This window comes from Emys orbicularis, chromosome 8 (genome assembly GCF_028017835.1).
Source record: "Emys orbicularis isolate rEmyOrb1 chromosome 8, rEmyOrb1.hap1, whole genome shotgun sequence".
Classification (NCBI taxonomy): Eukaryota; Metazoa; Chordata; order Testudines; family Emydidae; genus Emys; species Emys orbicularis.
This window is the reverse complement of record NC_088690.1, coordinates 95526392-95544363: the sequence shown is the minus strand read 5'-3', so window position 1 is coordinate 95544363 and position 17972 is coordinate 95526392. Positions and strand designations below refer to the sequence as shown.

At 42.8% G+C, this 17972-nt stretch overlaps 1 protein-coding gene across 2 annotated transcripts in view; it reads right to left on the bottom strand.

The window, feature by feature from the left end:
* Nucleotides 1-17972, bottom strand: part of PPP2R2B (protein phosphatase 2 regulatory subunit Bbeta) — a 237168-nt gene that overhangs the window by 56074 nt on the left and 163122 nt on the right. For both annotated transcript variants that reach the window (XM_065409308.1, XM_065409309.1), the window contains 3 exons: nucleotides 11973-12070; nucleotides 9089-9254; nucleotides 5277-5389 (listed from right to left, as the gene is read on the bottom strand). In XM_065409308.1, the coding sequence (XP_065265380.1) occupies nucleotides 5277-5389; nucleotides 9089-9254; nucleotides 11973-12070 (377 nt within the window). The remainder of the gene's footprint in view (nucleotides 1-5276; nucleotides 5390-9088; nucleotides 9255-11972; nucleotides 12071-17972) is intronic.

Genomic DNA, 17972 nt, shown 5'->3' with positions numbered 1-17972 from the left:
GGGCTTGCCACAGTATCTGGGGAACGCCCATAACTCCAGCAACTGCTGCTGTGTTTCAAAGATTTCCTATTCATTGGAAAAGGTAAGACACTGCCCATTTCAAAAGATGTTTTCATGAGCAATTCTAATGCTGATGAGGACTATGACCAGCACATACTGCAAGGAGGGAGCCCATAATGGCTCTCCAGTCTAAAGGCAGGGAAAAGACTGGCTTGTCTGTTCTGCACAGAATAAGATGTGATTTAGTTCACTCTAAGGGTCAAATACATTTTAATGTGACACATTAATACGAGTCTCATGGCTAAAGCCCATGTAGTGTGCTGACATCGGGCCTTACCCAAAGTCCACTGATGTCAAGGGGAGTCTGTGTAACTTTGTCTCTTCAGCTCCCACTGAAGCCAGAGGCAAAGACTGAGCGACAGACAGGCAGATATAATAAAAGGTTAAATGCTTTTTAAAACAGAATTTAAGTTGATCTTTGGAGCTAGGCCACATGATGACATATGAGAACCCCAGTATTCAATCAAATACAATCAGATAATGACAGTAATCAATAGTGAAGGTAAGCATTGTTATTAATTTTCATAACCATATCATACAAGTATCCCACTGATCACATGCCAGTATTCACTTGGCCATAGTCAATCACATGTCAGTATCTGCACCTGAGAGAGCCCAGGGAGGGGGGGGAAGAGAGAGAAAAGCTTGAGGAATTACTAAGAAAACAGCTCAACAAAGTTAACCCTAATAATGTGGGCTGTTTGTGCGCCACTGTGATCCTGTAATTATATAAGTGGGTTGACTGTGTTTTCATTACCCCAACATTTGTAACAAATATACGAAGAGTGCGGTGATGGGTAAAAGTTGCTTACAATCCTCAGCAGTAGCAACAAATTACAAATACGACTCTAAACTATGAGTTGGCTAAGGGAGCATTGGGTGTTTGTTCTTCCTAGGCGAGGTCGGCAGTCCTGAAGAACATAGCACAATGGCTGATGGCAGCTCAACACGAGGACATAGCACTGTGTCAGTGGATGTGAGGAACTGATCTGAAAGCAGCAGACAGAGAGATTCCACTGTCCTGGGAGCGTCCTTTGAATTTTGTCTCTATGAACCTGGGGTCAGAATAGAGACATGTAGATTTTTGCTTCCCCTGTAATAGAAAAGGGGTGCTGTGCCTCCAGATCAAACACTAAATTCACCTTGACCTAACCTCTGAATCAAATGTAACTTAACAGCAGTTTCATAAACTTTATATTGATTTTTCCAAGAAGCAAGCTTCTGCCGAGAACAGTGGGAACTGAACAATGACTCTGAGACACTCGGGTTCCCATCTTGCTGACCTACTGGACTTTGGGTCCAAATACTTCTGGGCCACATATTGGCACTAAGTTCATATGTGAATGTACAAGAATGTATGTGGAGCTCATGAGAATGGTAATCTCGCAAGGTATTTTTGGTTTGCAAAACCAGTTCAAATAAATTCACAAAACTTTCTTTGCCTCTGTAAATTAAATCTCTGTTGTGTTATTTAAAACAAACAAACAAACCAAAAAACCAAACTTTTTTTCTAGCAAACAGGAAATGGGGCTATGTACCTCTACAAAAACTCAACTGGCGTAAGTGGGTCCCTGGGGCTAGTAGAATTCCTCTCTCCTTTTTTCAGTTCTCATTTTCTCTCTCTCCATTTTTCCCATTGGATTTCTCTCTCTGCTCCTCTTTTCACAGCCTCTCCCAAATGGAAGGCAAAGCCAGTAAGGTGTGAGTCCAGCTTTCAGACCTACAGCATCCGAGCTGGTGTGACATTAGGCAAAATGAGTTAGCCTATTTCTAAATAATAAATAATAATAATAATCCCAGTTGCAGTAAAATACAAATTACAGGCAAATGGAATGTAGTGAACAAGCTGTCTATTGCAGAAAAGTACAGTCTGTGTTTGCTCTCTTCATAGCTTATTAGGCCTCTCAATTAGTTGCAGTTGCTTAGAAAGCACTCAGGGTGGACTGTCACCTCTGGGCATTGAGAGGTTGGGGAAGAAGAGCTGAATGAGTGCACCTAAGGCATAAGCAGACAAATCTGCCATATGGAAAAGCTCCACACGGATCTCTCTTTTGCAGCTCTAGATGAAATAAAGACACTAGCTCCATGCCTTTGCGCTGCAACCCTGCCTTTCCCACACTAAGTCCATGGCTTTGCTGAGGCATTAAGACACAGAAGAAAGCAATAACTGGAGTAATACCCCTTAATATTGCTTTAAAGCAAAAGCTGTCTCCCCAGCTCTGCATACAGATGGGTCGGGAAGCTATAGAATCTGACATTCAAATCTTGGAGAAATGATTTTAGTGGGCTTCCTAATTTACAGCATATCGGATTGGAAATGCTACCTTAAACATAACAACAATACATATAGGAAATAAAATGTTTTCTTGCTCTGGGAAAAAACAACCAAAATGTGCCTACGAGCAAGTAGGAGCAATTCAAAATAGAAGCCATTCATTTCTTAGCAAGGATTAATTAGCTGTCTGGGGTTATTAAATGTTTTCATTGGCCTGATCTGTGATGAAACCGGGAGCTATAAAAGTGAGCCAGAGGTAATCACAGCAACAAATAATATTTTAAACAAAAACAAAACAAAAAACCCTGCTTGTAATGCAAATTCTGACAGTGTGAATAAATTACAGACTGGTCTGGTCTGATTAACAGCACATCAGATGGACTGTTCAGTTGGAGTTTTTAGGCCTACAGTTTAGATCCGGTGTTTTTCTTTTAAATCTCCAGCGACAAGCTGAGGTAAATGTGGTCTCACTCCATGTTTAAACAGAAAGCCTGCTTCAGTCTAACTCAGGGGTTCTCAAACTGGGGATCGGGACCTCTCAGGGGGTCATGAGGTAATTACATGGGGGGTTGTGAGCTGTCAACCTCCACCACAAACCCCGCTTGCCTCCAGCATTTATAATGGCGTTAAATATATAAAAAAGTGTGTTTAATTTATTAAGGGTGTCACACTCAGAGGCTTGCTATATGAAAGGGGTCGCCAGTAAAAAAGTTTGAGACCCACTGGTCTAACTGGTAACTGGCCCTGTGGGAAGCAGAGGATACAAGGAGCTTATCCCCTTCCTCTTCTCACACTCAGGGTCATGGACCAGTCACAGTTTGGCGAGGTTGCAGAACCCCGTTCCATGCTTATGCTGCCTGCAGGGCTAGCCTTCACATAAATGACCAGGCAGGGTGAAGTAAGGACGGGGCCCCTGGCCGTCTGACCCCACTGCTTCAGCCAGCAGACATGGCCAGGCACAGGGGAGAAGTCTTGTACTCATGTAAAAAGCAACTGAACTGCAGCTTCAGAGTGCACTCCACAGGAGTCCTGGGAAGAATCCTGACTGAATTAGCTGAGAGGCCCCCTCAGCACCTAAACTCCCCCTGCAGGGCTGTGCCTAGAAGACACAATCTAGCTCTTAGGGTATGTCTACACCCAGCCGCTAGTTCGGCGGCTGGGAATCGAAGTTCTGGGTTCGACTTATCGTGTCTTGTCTGGACGCGATAAGTCGAACCAGGAAGTGATCGCCGTCGACTGCGGTACTACAGCTAGACGAGAGGAGTACCGCGGCGTCGACGGGGGAGCCTGCCTGCCGCGTGTGGACCGAGGTAAGTTCGAACTAAGGTACGTCGACTTCAGCTACGTTATTCACGTAGCTGAAGTTGCGTACCTTAGTTCGAATTGGGGGGTAAGTGTAGACCAAGCCTTAGTCTGCACATTAAAGATCAGAGACCGATATCCCCTGACAATACTGCATCCCCCATGAAGAAGGCCAAATTTACCAACACAAAGATGGACCAGGTGAAATTTGCTACTAAGTGCTACAGCTTCCAAACACCAGTCAGTGTTACAGCCCTCACAGCATCACTCCCACCTTGTCTTATGGGGGCTCCCCCATAGCACTCACTGATGCAAGGCTCCTGGACTTTAGGGTGTCAGCTCCAGAAAACCACATAAGACAACAGCTTGGTACAGCACTCAGAAAGGCGAGTGGCGTTCCAGTGACTATGAAGAAAACTGGTTTAATGGATTTTTTACGTGCATCTTCTTTGTAAATGGAAAATGTAGCCTTAGGTGTTTACATTTGATTTGGGAGGCCGGTTTTAATCTTCTTTCACTGGGAGGGAAAACTCAATTACAGAATGTACTTACATTCCAACAACCCAAGTCAAACCCTAAGGAAAAAAAGAAATGCTTTAACTCCTTCATTGCCAGGCAGGAATACAAGCGTGTGCCAGACATGTTCAGCAGCACAAGAGGTGCAGAGTTTGGACCCATGAGGCAGGGGCATACTGGTACCCAGTATGACCAGAGGGGAGAGGATTCTTTCCACTCAGACCTACAGCTCTCTCCAGTAGAGTTGTGTTATTCAGCCTGCACATAAACTGCAGGATTTACCCCTTAATAATCCATGTGACACCATGTCCTATCATTGAACACTAAGCTGAATTCATTAAAGGCATATCAGAGATGTCTCTGTGTTCGCCTTCACATTTAAAGGAAGCAACAGCATTTCCTATTTATCTTCATTTGTTCATTCAGAATGAATAACTCTCCTGAGAATCTGCAGGTTTCTAGATTTACAGCAGCCACCATGAATACCAGATGGTGAAAAAGGATTTCTGTGAGGTGTCAGGGCAAGTGCGGGGCTATATTCTGGGCTGGTGGGGCTCTGCACTATTCAGCTCATTACTGCAGCAGGCTCCTAGGGAACCTCTGCGATGAGAGAGGGCTGGGCTGCTCTGCTCTGAACCCAGAACCCACAGGAGGGGGGAAGAAAAGGGAGCCTGCATTCTGCATTTCATCCTGAAGGAAGCCACTGCCAGAGCACCGGTCAAGGTTCTACAGCCTGCTCCAGCTCCACGGCCTTTACTCTGTCTTGCCGTCCCAGAGCTCCATTGGCCCTTCTTGTCATGCCTGCAAAAGCAGCCAACCTGGCATCGCAAGCATTCCTGGCTCAAGTATCAACAAAAGCATCATCAATGTTATTGTAATAACAAACGCATCTTTACCAAGACATGGCCCACCACCACCTTGGCTACTTTCCTTATTGTGTTGTACCTCTTCCCTCTCTTCCAGCCTCTCTCTGTCTTTAAACCATGAGCTCCTAGAGGCAGGGACCCCACTGAAGACATGAGGGCATTATGCATGCCACCATAAATAAACCACAGTGACAATTTTCTACCCAAGTTCACATACAGAAAGATTCCTTGACCCTTAGGCGTCTCAATTAACTCACCCGTAGCATTGTAATCATGGAGGGGTCTCGGAGGCGGCCATCTTCATCTTTAAGATTATAGCCCTCTGGTCTTTTATCTCGTTCACTAACTTTCCATAGCTTCACAGTTTTATCTGGAAGAGCAAAAGAGAGAAGAAGATACAGTTATGCCTGAGTAAATGGACATCCTAAAAGGAATGCCTGATAGAAATGCCAGTGTCACAAAAATTGGTTTAAATGTAAAAAAGGTTCCTGTTTCTTGTCTTATCTGAATGAGATCTAGGGACATGGAAAGAATCAGCTCTAAAGAAAGAAACACCGTTTATCATCAACACTTTTTTCCAGGAATATTTGGCCTTCCTATTGCTGCAAGGCAACTGCCGACATATTTATTACAAACTTAAGAAGATTGTTTGATTCAAACAAGCATTAATAGACAAATTATTTGAGAAGTGATTTCCCAGGGCTCAGCTGCAGAGATTATGACCATAGGTCACATGATTCAGTATACAGAGTTTAGGATTTATCTAGTACATGCCACAGTGTGTCACTAGAAACTCTAACATGGGCATTGGCTACAAGAGGAGAGAGCTTTTTACATTGTTCTGAGAAGGCAGAAGTCTGCTGAGAAGTTTAATTTAGAACTCCTCACCTACAGACCAAATCCATATAGAGTCTTTCTTCTCCCATTGCTGCATATTTGTATACCTACCACCAAAGTTAATCAAGAGAACACCCTATTATATGATTTTTTCCTCCTACAATTTGCCAGGTTGCATGGCAGTTATCCAGGGGAAACTGACTACTTTCAAGTATGATTTCCAAATTAACTTGGTCCAAATGCTTAAACAAATCACTGACAACATGTTAAATGCTGATGATACACCACATCTCCATATTGTGTCCCTACTGCCTATTTTATTACTCCTTCTATTCAATCTTATTACTGCAAACTGCCATGATACATGGCAATTCCCAGATTTTAAGGTCAGAAGGGACAATTACAATCATCTACTCTGACCTCTTGCACAACATTTCATTCAATTCCTGCATCAAGCCCAGTTGTCCTCTTACAAATAAAGAGAGAATAATATTCATGAGTGCTCTATCCATCATGTCTTTGAATATTTCCAGCAGCCAGTGGAATCATTAACCATAAGTAGTGCTTGTGCAGCTATACACCAGTGTTTAGAGAACAGTGGTCATTTGTGCATGAACTTTAAAATACCCTGCACACAACGGATGTCAAATTCCATGAGTTTTGTTTTTGTCCATGGGTGGAGACTAACTCAGGCAAAGAAATCTAGGATGTAATACAGTGAAATATATAGTGATTTAAAGTTCACACTGTGAACACAGTAAAAAGAACATCCCCAGAATGAAGTAAAATCATGTCTGTAATTTACTCAAAAGTTAGTTTCAACTCCCCCTTCCACCACCTTGAACAGAAACTGGCATTTTATTATTGACTGCACATCCAATTTGAATTCCCATACTGCCATCTTTCCTTGGCTTTTTCAACTACTGACATCCCGTTTATCCTGTGCCATGAAGGCTTTTAGGTGAAAGAGCCCCAGGAACATGTGGTCTTTATTCTGAATAATGGTGTTTTCTTTTCCCTTGCCTGGCAGGGATTCTTTCAGCAGTTTATCATCACTTCCACCAGCTTTAAAACACAATCTTATCATTCATCTTAATTTTCTCCTTTACACAGCAATTCCATTAGACTACCATTAATTTTGTTTTTATTAACCCATTTAACTTCAGGGGGTTTCCTCTCTATAATGTTAGTTTAACAACAAGAACAAAAAGATACAGAATAACATGGGAGTTATTTTTTAAAGAATCATTTTGAGATCTTGCAAGCCTCTGAAACACCATCCCAAATGGAAAGATAATATCCCTGTTAATCAAAAAACTATTTAAAAACTCAATTAACAGAACATTATGCTCTATAATTAATCTTCATTGCGTTTCAATGATTCTCCCCCCCCCAAATGAGTTTAATAGGTCTTTGAATTTTATTACAATGATCAATAGAGTAAATTCCATAATACAAAGTAAGTTGGCTATGGGAGATAATTAGACCCCTCCTTTTCCCCTGAAGTAATTAAGTCACATCCATCTTAAGGTCCCATTCATCCCAAGTAATATCATTGGATCCTCCTGATATTTATCTGAGCATAACAGGAAGCTGCTCAGCTGAACACAGCTGCAAATTGAAAAAAATCAGCTGTAGTTTTTCTTTAAAAAGATTCCAGGATCCAAAAACATAATGAGCGCAATAAATAGTCAGAGGGAAGAAAACTCCCTGTTTAGTGGCAAATGAACAAGTGTGAACTGACTGCAGAACCCTGTGTGAGGGAAATACACATGAAACATGCATCGACAGCAAATTCTAGCTGGGCTCCTGTTATCCCTATTTAAACTCATGTTTTATAATAGAATCATTCTTGATTTTTTAAAATTGGATTTTGCCAGAAAGAAGAAGAAGAAATAATAACAAAGAAGACATTTTCTGTCTATTGTCTGTGTTGCCACAAGTCACAGATACCAATTCCCTGTGCTTGTGCTCCCTCACGGTCAAACTCCCAAGGTGAGCAAACCAAGAGAAAAAGGGACCAGAGACAGAAAAATGACTTCAAGGCTTTTTAAGCTCTTCTGCCCTGTAGGCTGAAGAATTTTCTCACCAAGGTTGGGCTTCAAATGCTGATCTTAGCCATGCTAGTTAAAATCCAGAGTCACATCACTGGTCAGACATTATCGTACGTGAGACCAGAGTGCAGCCCATTGAATGTATCGAATTCCTAACCTGAATATTCCTGGCCCTCCTAATTCTTGCTTCTCCTCCTCCTTTTACTTTATATGTGTGGATTATGTGGACACCATGGGCCTGATCTTGAGAGGCGTTGAGACCCAGCAACTCCAGCTGAAATCAGGGGGATATGGTACAAGTACAGACCCCAATAACTGTTTTAAATAACTCCCCTTCTCTATTGTTCTCTCCAGGATCCCAGAAGAATGGTATTTCAATAGGACTTCTCCTCTGTGTAAGTACTACTCAGCATGAGTAAAGGCTGCAAAAATCAGTCCTCCTTGTTTTTTTTAACTACTACAAAAAATGTGAAGATGGTTTTCCTGAGGGCAAGGTTTCCCTAATACTGAAGTTATGGATGAAAGAGTCTGTTCCAAAGGTAATGGGAGTTACATGCCTGAACGGAAGGCAGAAAGGAGTTCAAATAGGATAGGCCCCTGGACCAAAACCACAGATACAAAGGGAAGACTGAGGTGCACTAGGGCATGCCCCATTAAATGTTAGTTCAGTGTTTGATCATTTTCAAAAATTGACAAGAGTATAACTAAGATTAGAACTAGGAGGTGAACCTTGGTTACTTACCTCAGCCTTCTCTGTTCATCTCTCCACATGTTTTTCTCTCTCCTGGGAGAGATTCTTTGGGATGAGGGGCAGCATGGGCCTGCTCCTGTGAGGAGCTGAGCACCCTTAATTCTCCATTAATTTCAAAGGGTGTCAAAGATGCTCTGCACTTCCCAGGATCAAGACCTAAATAAACGTAAGACCTTAGTGGTCTAGTGATTGAAGAAGAGGGCTGGAAGCCAAGAAAACTGGGTTCTATTTCCATCTCTGCCATTGCTTCACTGTGTGACTGCAGGCAAGTCAAACTCTCCATGCCTCAGTTCCCCCCGCTCTAAAATGGGGAAAATACTTACCTGCCCTGCGGGGGGATTGTGAAGATTTATTTTTTCATGCTGACAAAGCACCATGGAATCCATGGATGAAAGGCAAAGCATTATATATTATTATTGTCACATACCATTGGTGGAGAGAAGGAAGTAGGCTGCATTTTGCTGCGGGAGCCATCGTATTTTATTGATCTTCTCCTCTATCTCTAAACTCTTCAGGTAATCGAACTCGGGTTCATGGCTCTGGAACGTGCTGTAAACATTGTATTCTCCCCTACGATGGGGCTGATTTTTACTCTGCAGGAGTGAGAAAAAAATGGTAATGGGAATTTTGAGAGAGAGAAAGAGAGAGCGAGAGAGAGCAAATTTTCTATTGATTCTTTTGTTCTCTGCGGATTGTTAAGAGATGGGGAATGTGTGATTACGGTGACACATTACAGTTTAGATATCAAAGCCGACACAAGAGATCTTTCCGGCACGATGTATTCTCCTCTTGTGTCAGTTTCTCTGCATGCTGATGATATGAGCAGGAAATGGTGCCTTTGTTTTGCTTTGTTTCTAGAATGAATGAAATCCTCCCTATCATTTCTCTCCAAGGCAAATCGGTGAGGAGAGATAATGGCTCAGATACAGGGCCAAGTCCCGTTTGACTCACTCACACGAGCAACCCCATAGAAGCCAGTGGGGCTCTGTACTGGCATAAGGTGAGCAGGATTTGCCCCAAAGATCTATAAATATCCAGCAGAAACAAAATAACCAAGGAAAGGAAACAATCTGTGCACGAATGAACGTTGCATAAAACGGGAAAGGGCTCAGTCCTGCAAGGTGCTGTGTACCTTCAAGTCCCATGGACATCCGTGAGGTGCCCAGGTGCTCAGCACCTTTGAGCCCTGAGTGAGGCCGAGGTAGCTAAATGCTCCCAGACACTCTCAGATACTACAGTGATGAGCACTATATAAGAACCCGAATAGAATAGAAATGCACACACTTTATTGTATGGATTGACTTTCTGCGTTCAAATGACGTACCCAGGCCCTTTAACATCCCTCCAGAAGTGGCGCATCTCTGTAAAGCAGGAATTCAATGGAATTTACCTTGCAGCACATAAGGAAGTTTAAAGTTCAAGAAATGGAGTAGAATAATAAAAAGAGAATAGGAAATAAAATACTGTTGGGAATGATGATAATGGTGTGTGTATATATAATCTAAACTAAACAGCCCCTCCCAGTGTATACTGTATACATAGAAACAGTTTTGAGAGTAAGACTTTAGAATAGGCTTTTAAATGTCTTTGTCTTGCATCTGAAGAAGTGAGGTTCTTACCCACGAAAGCTTATGCTCCCAATACTTCTGTTAGTCTTAAAGGTGCCACAGGACCCTCTGTTGCTTTTTGGACTATAAAGTTTATCATGGCCAGAACCCCGAGATCCCACTCCACCTTAACAGAACACATTGACAAAAGGGGGCTTTGCTACCATCCAGATCAGACTGTGAAGTATGCACAAGATGTGCCAGACCAATTAGCATCAGACAGCTTTGGAAACGGAGGGGAAAAATATTCCAGATTGTAAGGGCCTGTGACAGTTTTCATTTGCCAAAACCATTCTGTGCTTTTTGGACCCACAGCATGTGCAGAGATCTTTAATTGTGTGCTCAATGCCTTGTGCAAATATGGGTCCTGCAGAAATGAACCACAAATGATACATAGCTTCCAAGAAGCTCTTAAGGAAGGTTTTTCTGAGGTAAGGTGTATGTCCAGGGTCACCTTAATGATTCTTATCCACCTATGCTACAGTAGAATTTTTTTTTTTTTTTTTTAATTTGAAATGTTCTGTTCTCTGAGAATTTTTGATGCTCCTGGAAGTGACAGACTCACACCAGCAAGGCTGAGAGCCCACTACAGTACAGCCAGATACTGTGCAAGCTTCCCCCCACAGCTCTTGGCACATACCCCAAATCTTGTTCTATAGCGAAGGGACTCTTGCGAACAGTGATGGCCAATTGAGCCAAACTCACTGCTCGCGTGGGCTGCCCCACGGCACTATTCTTTGGGCTATTCTGCACTGCTACTAGCTTGCCCTGCCTGCACCCACCCATTGTGAGAAGTGAGAAGCCCAGAGCAGGAGCAAATAGTGCTTCAAGAGCATTCATTTCTGGCAGTTATTCTAGTGAGAACATTGCCAGACAGACAGGGGATCACACCACAAAAAGTAGCTGATCCTCTTCCCTGCCCAACCTGACATCACTCCCTTCTCTGAGCCACACAGCTTCAACCCAGCAGAGTTGACAGAGGTCTCTCAGAAAGAGGGCGGTGTCACAAAGTTCGTGCTTGGCCCACAAAGACTTTTCTGCCCCCTTTGACTCTTCCCCATCTCGCATTGAAGGGGAATACAAGGCCCTACGCATGTTATTGGTGGTGTGAGCAGGGAACAACAAGGGAAATGGCAATTATGGCTTAAAATTGTAGGGGCTCTTACACCAACTGTTAGGCTGTGCTGTGATCTCACTGACACCAGTGTAAATCAGGTGCAATTCCATTGACGTCTGAGGTGTTTTATCAGTGTAAAAAAGGGTGAAACTGAGATCAGAAGGCAGCTAGTTAGGTTTACAGAATTCTAACATGCTAATGCAAATTGATACAAATCAAAGCAAAGCTGTGAACATGAGAAGGTTCAATGAATGTGCCAAATTTGGATGAAAGGAGCAAAGTTCAAAGAACATTATTTGGTTTGGCAAATGACACAATTAGGACCACTGGAGTTTCTAACGCAGCAGCTTGATCCAATTTGCATTAGGTTCCCAACAAGTGCAATAAAAGTAAAATGATGCAGAAAATGCAACATTTTGAAGGTGCTTTCTGAGAGGAATATGGTCCCATTTTGGTTAATGGCCTATTTGCAGTTTTTAGTTTGCCAGAAGAGAACTGGGGGGAAGAGTGACACATGAGGATTAGGAAGCAGCAGGAAGCTTCTTTTAAAAGGATAAAATAGGCATTTTGCATTCACTAGCACTTACCTCCTGCTCACGTTGAAATATTACAACCCGACCCCCCTTGTCCCCTGTCGCTAGTAATTCTCCTGTGTGGTTGAATTCTACTGTAGAGATAATGTCAGCTGAAAAAAAGAAGACAAAGGCAATTTAAGTAACTATATACTGGCTTTTCATGGGCATCTATAAGACACCATTCTCTGTGCAGTTAAGGAAAAATGTATTGTCAGTGCTTTGTCTCCCCAGAGAAGTTTCCAGAGTCCTTCTGTTTCTTCTTGTACATAAATATGCTCATGGAATTTTGTAACACAGTTTACTAGGAATGAGCACAAGCTAAAACCTGATATAAACCCATGGAGTTCTGGGACACTAAGAATTGGATTCACGGTCTGGAAGTAAATTTTGTGGCTGTTTTATGTCTCCATAGTGGTGTTATCCCAAACCAATACCATACGCAAACTCTGGGAGACATTTGGGTCTAGATTTATATCCAGATTTTGGAATTATCAGCCATTTCTACTATTTGTGCTCAATAAAAAGCCCCCAAAACATCCTGTGCACGTTTAAGTGAATGTGTCATCATTCAGATCCATATTTTCCTTTCTATGCTCCCTCCACTTCCCTCTGACTCTAGGGGAGCTCTGCTAGTTTCCATCTCTGCAGAGTCAGAGGATGGGGCAGATGGGGGACCTTGCTGGGCACCACTGCATTCTCCCCCCATTCAAAGCCACACGGCAAAATAGCCTTAGATGTGTGCTGTTTGCCCTGCCAACTGCAGAACCCCCGTTTTGTACTTCAGATTAAGTAAAGGAAACACTCCATCCACACTACTGTATTGCCATCTAGTCTCCCCAAAGTGGTGCAGTCCGACACAATCATCAGAAGAAAAGTTGTGTGTGAACAGGGACATGTGGTCAAAATTACAGTGAGGCGAATTGTCCTAATGTGTGAGAAACAAGGAAACAGACAGGAACCAGTAACTTATATGGGGGTCACAATCTGGGAAAGCCATGCTTTAAAGGCTTTACTCAGTGGTGTTTACCCCTAAGGCAAAGCAGGCAGGAGAACCGCCAATGATTGGATTTATTAGGACTATTTTTAGAAGAATGTCAGAGGTTAATTCTACTGTGGTTATTCCCCTACTGGTCTTCATGAATTGTCTTTGAGTGCAGCATTCAGCGAAGGCAAAACAGTGCAGGGGGGAGAAGGAATACGGCTTCAAACCCAGCAGTTGGCTAAAGGACATCTTTTAAAATGAAAGGCACTTTGTTTTAGCTTTTGGTATCCAGATCCTTTGTGTACAAGTCAGTTTTATTGAACTTTAAATTCTCTTTTCATACCTTATTTATGTAACCTCTCTTTCTCTCTGTCTTTGTATATGTGTGCGTCTATTTAAACAAAACATTTCTAATAAACATGTACATCCCTTATATGTATGTACGTGCACACACATTGGGCACATACACTCAGACGTCATATGAATGCTTAAAGAAAAACAGGTGCTTAGGTGCTGCCCTGAATAGGGATGCTTTTCTGACCCCTCTAGATGGGCTGTAGATATCACAAGAGCTTCTCTCACTGATTGTTTTTTAGCATACTGGATCAAAATCTGTGTTTTACTGTAATGCACTGAGAGTCTGAGACAGGTGAAAAACATCTAAATAAATATGTCAGCACTGAATTGGACCCAAACATATAAGATACAATCAAAATATTAGGAAGGTACTAATATACATGGATCTCCCTTTCACTCACACACACACACACACTTCAGAAGCCACTGTGAATGCTGGTTATTGTCTATGTCTTCTACAATGTGAATCAAGATGCCATCCAGCAAAAAAATATCCTCAAGAGTTCTGGCAAACCCGGAAAGGTAGCTTTCTAAATGGTATTTCAGACAGGCAAGTTTCCTCCCTCCAGGTTCTAATTGTCCTGAATTGCTCAATCATCTTAAATATTGCATCCCGTGATCTCAAGTTATAGATGTTAGTTGCATCAGTCATTTTCCTATTCTTGTCCCCAGACTGGTGCCACTGCACCCAGATAAACTGCCTCTGTTCTTTGCCAGTCTCTGGACCAAACTGCTTCCGATTTATGGCCTGACATACCACAATGGCTTCAATGTACGTCAGGTGAAATCTGGCCCATTTTAAACAAGTTTAGTGCTATTTACCCATTTCACTAGAATCCAGTTTGTTTGGTTATTTTCCCCTTATTCCTCTACTAGGATCTGGCTGGTGCCTGGTGGCTTAACTCAAGCTGGGAAACCAATGGGACTCTTAGCTGGCTGACAAGGAGATGATTCTTCTCCTCCCCAAAGGGCAACAAAGTCCACCTCAGTCATGCATTAAGTTTCTACCAGACTAAATTGAAGCGGTGACTCCTGGATGTTCCCCCACCCCAACCAACATGTTCTTAAAAAAAAAAAAAAAACATTCAGATTAACTCTGGGGCCTGAAGATTCACCTGTAACTCTAGCAACTCCAATGCTTTAATCACAAACCTCTGTCATTAAAAAAAACCCAAAAAACATAAACATCAGTATAACTCAGATCTCCACAATCTGGCTAGAACAAGGAAGGGATTCCAGGAGCTGGTGTAAGAGAACAGCCACAGGTAGGGTGAGTCTCAGGCTCTAGCTTCACTACAGCGACCCACTACAACTGGCCTCTGTACAAAGGCCAAATGTGGTATCTCACTCATCTATTCCACGCTATGTCCACTCACGCATCCTGGTGGACTAACCACCATTTATAGTCTTTACTGCTCAGACTGTGTGTTACATTCTCCTGCCCACCTTTCTGTCCAGCTCTCCTTTGCTTTTCACTATTAATGTGGGGCAGATTATGGTCCATGAGTAAAAACAGGAAAAAAGCCTTCCAGTGTGGAAGGCGACTGGGGACACAAGACCTTCTTCTTTCTTGACGCTGACCCTGATTAGGAAAGTGACTTCCATAGCCTTCTTCCAAAACGCATGAATGTACACCTAGCTGTCATGCATATTGGTCTCTGTAAGGTCCACGGATATCCGGTCCATATATCGAGTCTTTGGCCTCCCCCTTGGTCATCTTCAGTCCATGATCATTGCAAAGGCCAGTCTACCAATATCATTAACTTTAGCAGCCCTTGCCCAGTTACAACAGTTGGGTAAGGCTGTTGCAGGTGGCTTGTGAGGAATGATCCTGCTCTCTGAGGGACACTTGACATGGACACAAGTTCAAAAGGGCATATCTTATTGGACAAGCTTTACAGGTTGGCTATCCAAGCTTGACACCACCAGTTTGAAATTGGAGTTTCCCTTCTAGGTGATCTGCTTATCAAGGCTACCAAACCCTACCTGCCCCAGCAAGTCTTATTTTAAGGTGGTCTTTATTCACCTTGATGTCCTTATCATAGGGCCTATCTGGCATTTTACAGAGATAGCAGTGCCACCAGCTACCCCACCATGCCCTGCTGAGAGATGCCATGACTACTTATTGGATATTCACAGCTGTCCTACGGTTTCCTATCCATCACCCAGGAATGTGCCTGATGGGAGTTGGTTGCCCCTTCTCAGTGCTGGGGACACACGGCCATCTACAATTTATTCATCGTGTCCACTGTTTTATGTCTTCATAGGGATCCCTCCGCTCACTTTAGGATCCAATCACTCCCTGATAATGTGCGAGGAGCCCACCATGTCTGCTGAGCTGTGACAATCCAGATGGCAGCAAGCAGGTGAGTAATGAACTCCATGCTGCTTCTATTAATATTCACACATCTTCCCCATATTGCCCCATCTCTCCAGCATTAAGAATAATTGCAATGACATGTGAATGCTTTCTAAAGTTTGTCTTAATTCATTTATAACATTTGGTTGCCGTGAATAGATTTAGGGATAATATTTCATTGCACACAGAGCCAGCACTGCAGCAAAGAAACCCAAGAGGATTATGGTAGATAACACCCCATCCATCCGAACACACAGAAATCTACCGAGTGGCAGGGGTGGTAGCCTGGCCAGCACTCAATTGGAAAGCAGTAAGGTGAAGCATTTCTATTCCATTATATGGAGCCCTTCTGATTCAGCCTGGGTTTGTGGGTAGTAAAATCTGCCATTAAGATTTTAACCATCTGCTACCAACTTTCACAAAAGGGATGAACCTCAATACCGAGGGGCCAAATTCTACTCTCATTTACACCAGTGGAAAGCCAAAATAACTCGATTGGACATGGCTGGACTATTTGGTCCGATCAACACTTACTACAAATTTCATCCTTTTTTAGTAAGGGAGTCATTTGTGAATGGATCCTGATTTGCTTCAAAAGTGTATTATTCATACCTTAAGTACCTTAGATAAATGAGCTACAGGCCAATTACTATCCCCATTTTACAGATATGGAACCAAGACAGAGATTTGGTCCTTAACTACCACAATTAGAGGTATGATTTTTTTTTTAACCAAAATAGTTATACCAATATAACACCTAGTGTGGATGCAGTTATACTGGTATGAAGTGCCTTATACTGGTATAGCTTATTCCCATCCTCCATGAGAATAATGCTGTATGGCATCTTTATCCCAGTATAACCGTCCACACTATAGGGATTGTACCACTTCAACTATACCAGAATAAAGTGATACAACTTGTGTGTGTAGACAAACCCCAAGTGACTTGCTCCTGGTCACACGGGGGGGGGGGGGGGGGGGGGGAGATCAGGATTTAAACTTCTCTCTGCCCAGTTGAGTCCTGTAGCCTAACTGCAAGACCATCCTCCTTTCTACACTTGTACAGTTCCTAGAACACAGGTTTGTAATCTATTACTGTATTTAATGTTGATGCTACAAGGCTGGGTGGCCCAGGGAACGGATAATAAAGTACACAGCCTTTGACTTTAGATCACCAGCTCATATTCAACCCAGATTGGAAGTGACCCAAATCCTTCTGTATGATGCCCTAACACTTCCCTACACCGTGTGTAGCTCCCCTTTCCAGCACAGCACCTTAACTAAGCAATAAATACCCAACAAAATTACTTACACACGAGCAGCATGACCTCCCTGAACCTCCTCTTGAGTGATTCTCTCATCATTACTTAGTTTTGATGGATAGAAACAGACGAGTCAAGGTGAAAAAAAATATATGCCTTGCCTAGACCTGTCAAAGATTTATAGGGAACCTGGGAGTGGTGAAATAGATGCAATAGTGCCAGGAACGTCCAGGTTACTTGAACACATTATGCACTGTGGTGCTGATTTAGAGGGAATACCAGTAATTTTTTTTTCTGGCCTTGGGTTTACATTCTTGTATAATGACTTGTATGGATATTTGTAGTTATCAGGACGTGTAACAATGTACAGGAAAGTCCCTGTCACTCAAGCCTGCCCCTTGGCACTGATAGGGAATCTGAAAGAGCTGTGGGAGTGGAATCAAAGGGCAGGAATGCATAAGAATAAATGGTGATGGATTAATAAAATAATCAATAATGATATAAAAGGCTGAATCTTTTCCTCTTTTCTACCCTCTTTTGGTTGGCCTTATGCAGGCTTTGCATTCAGATGAGGGCAAGGACCCTGCACTATGCCCTGCTCCATAATCTCCTTGCAGTCTCTCACCCTTATGCATGCAGGGCTAGACTGTAATGATGCAGGGTAGGGGTTGAGCTGTAGAATATTCTACTTTATCCACAGACTTCAGGCATGGATGAGGCGCTGTGTACATGGCTCATTCTTTCATGTGTATTTCCAGCACCGGCTCAAGCTGCTTGAGAAGCTGCCCCCACAGTAGAGACACATTGAAAGTTTTTGTCATTCAAAGAAAACTGCTATTAGATAAATAACACTGAGCAAAACGTAGCCCTCTCTGACCCGCCAAGAAACTCCACTGGTTAGCCTTGCATTTGTTTAATTGATTGGCTAGGACTGGACGGTGCCATAAAAGTTGCTTACATAAGGGGGACAGTGGCTAGGCTATACTAGAGGCAGCCGCCTGGAAGTGAAACAAGCAAAAGCCCAAGTTCACAAAACATCCAGCTGATCTGGT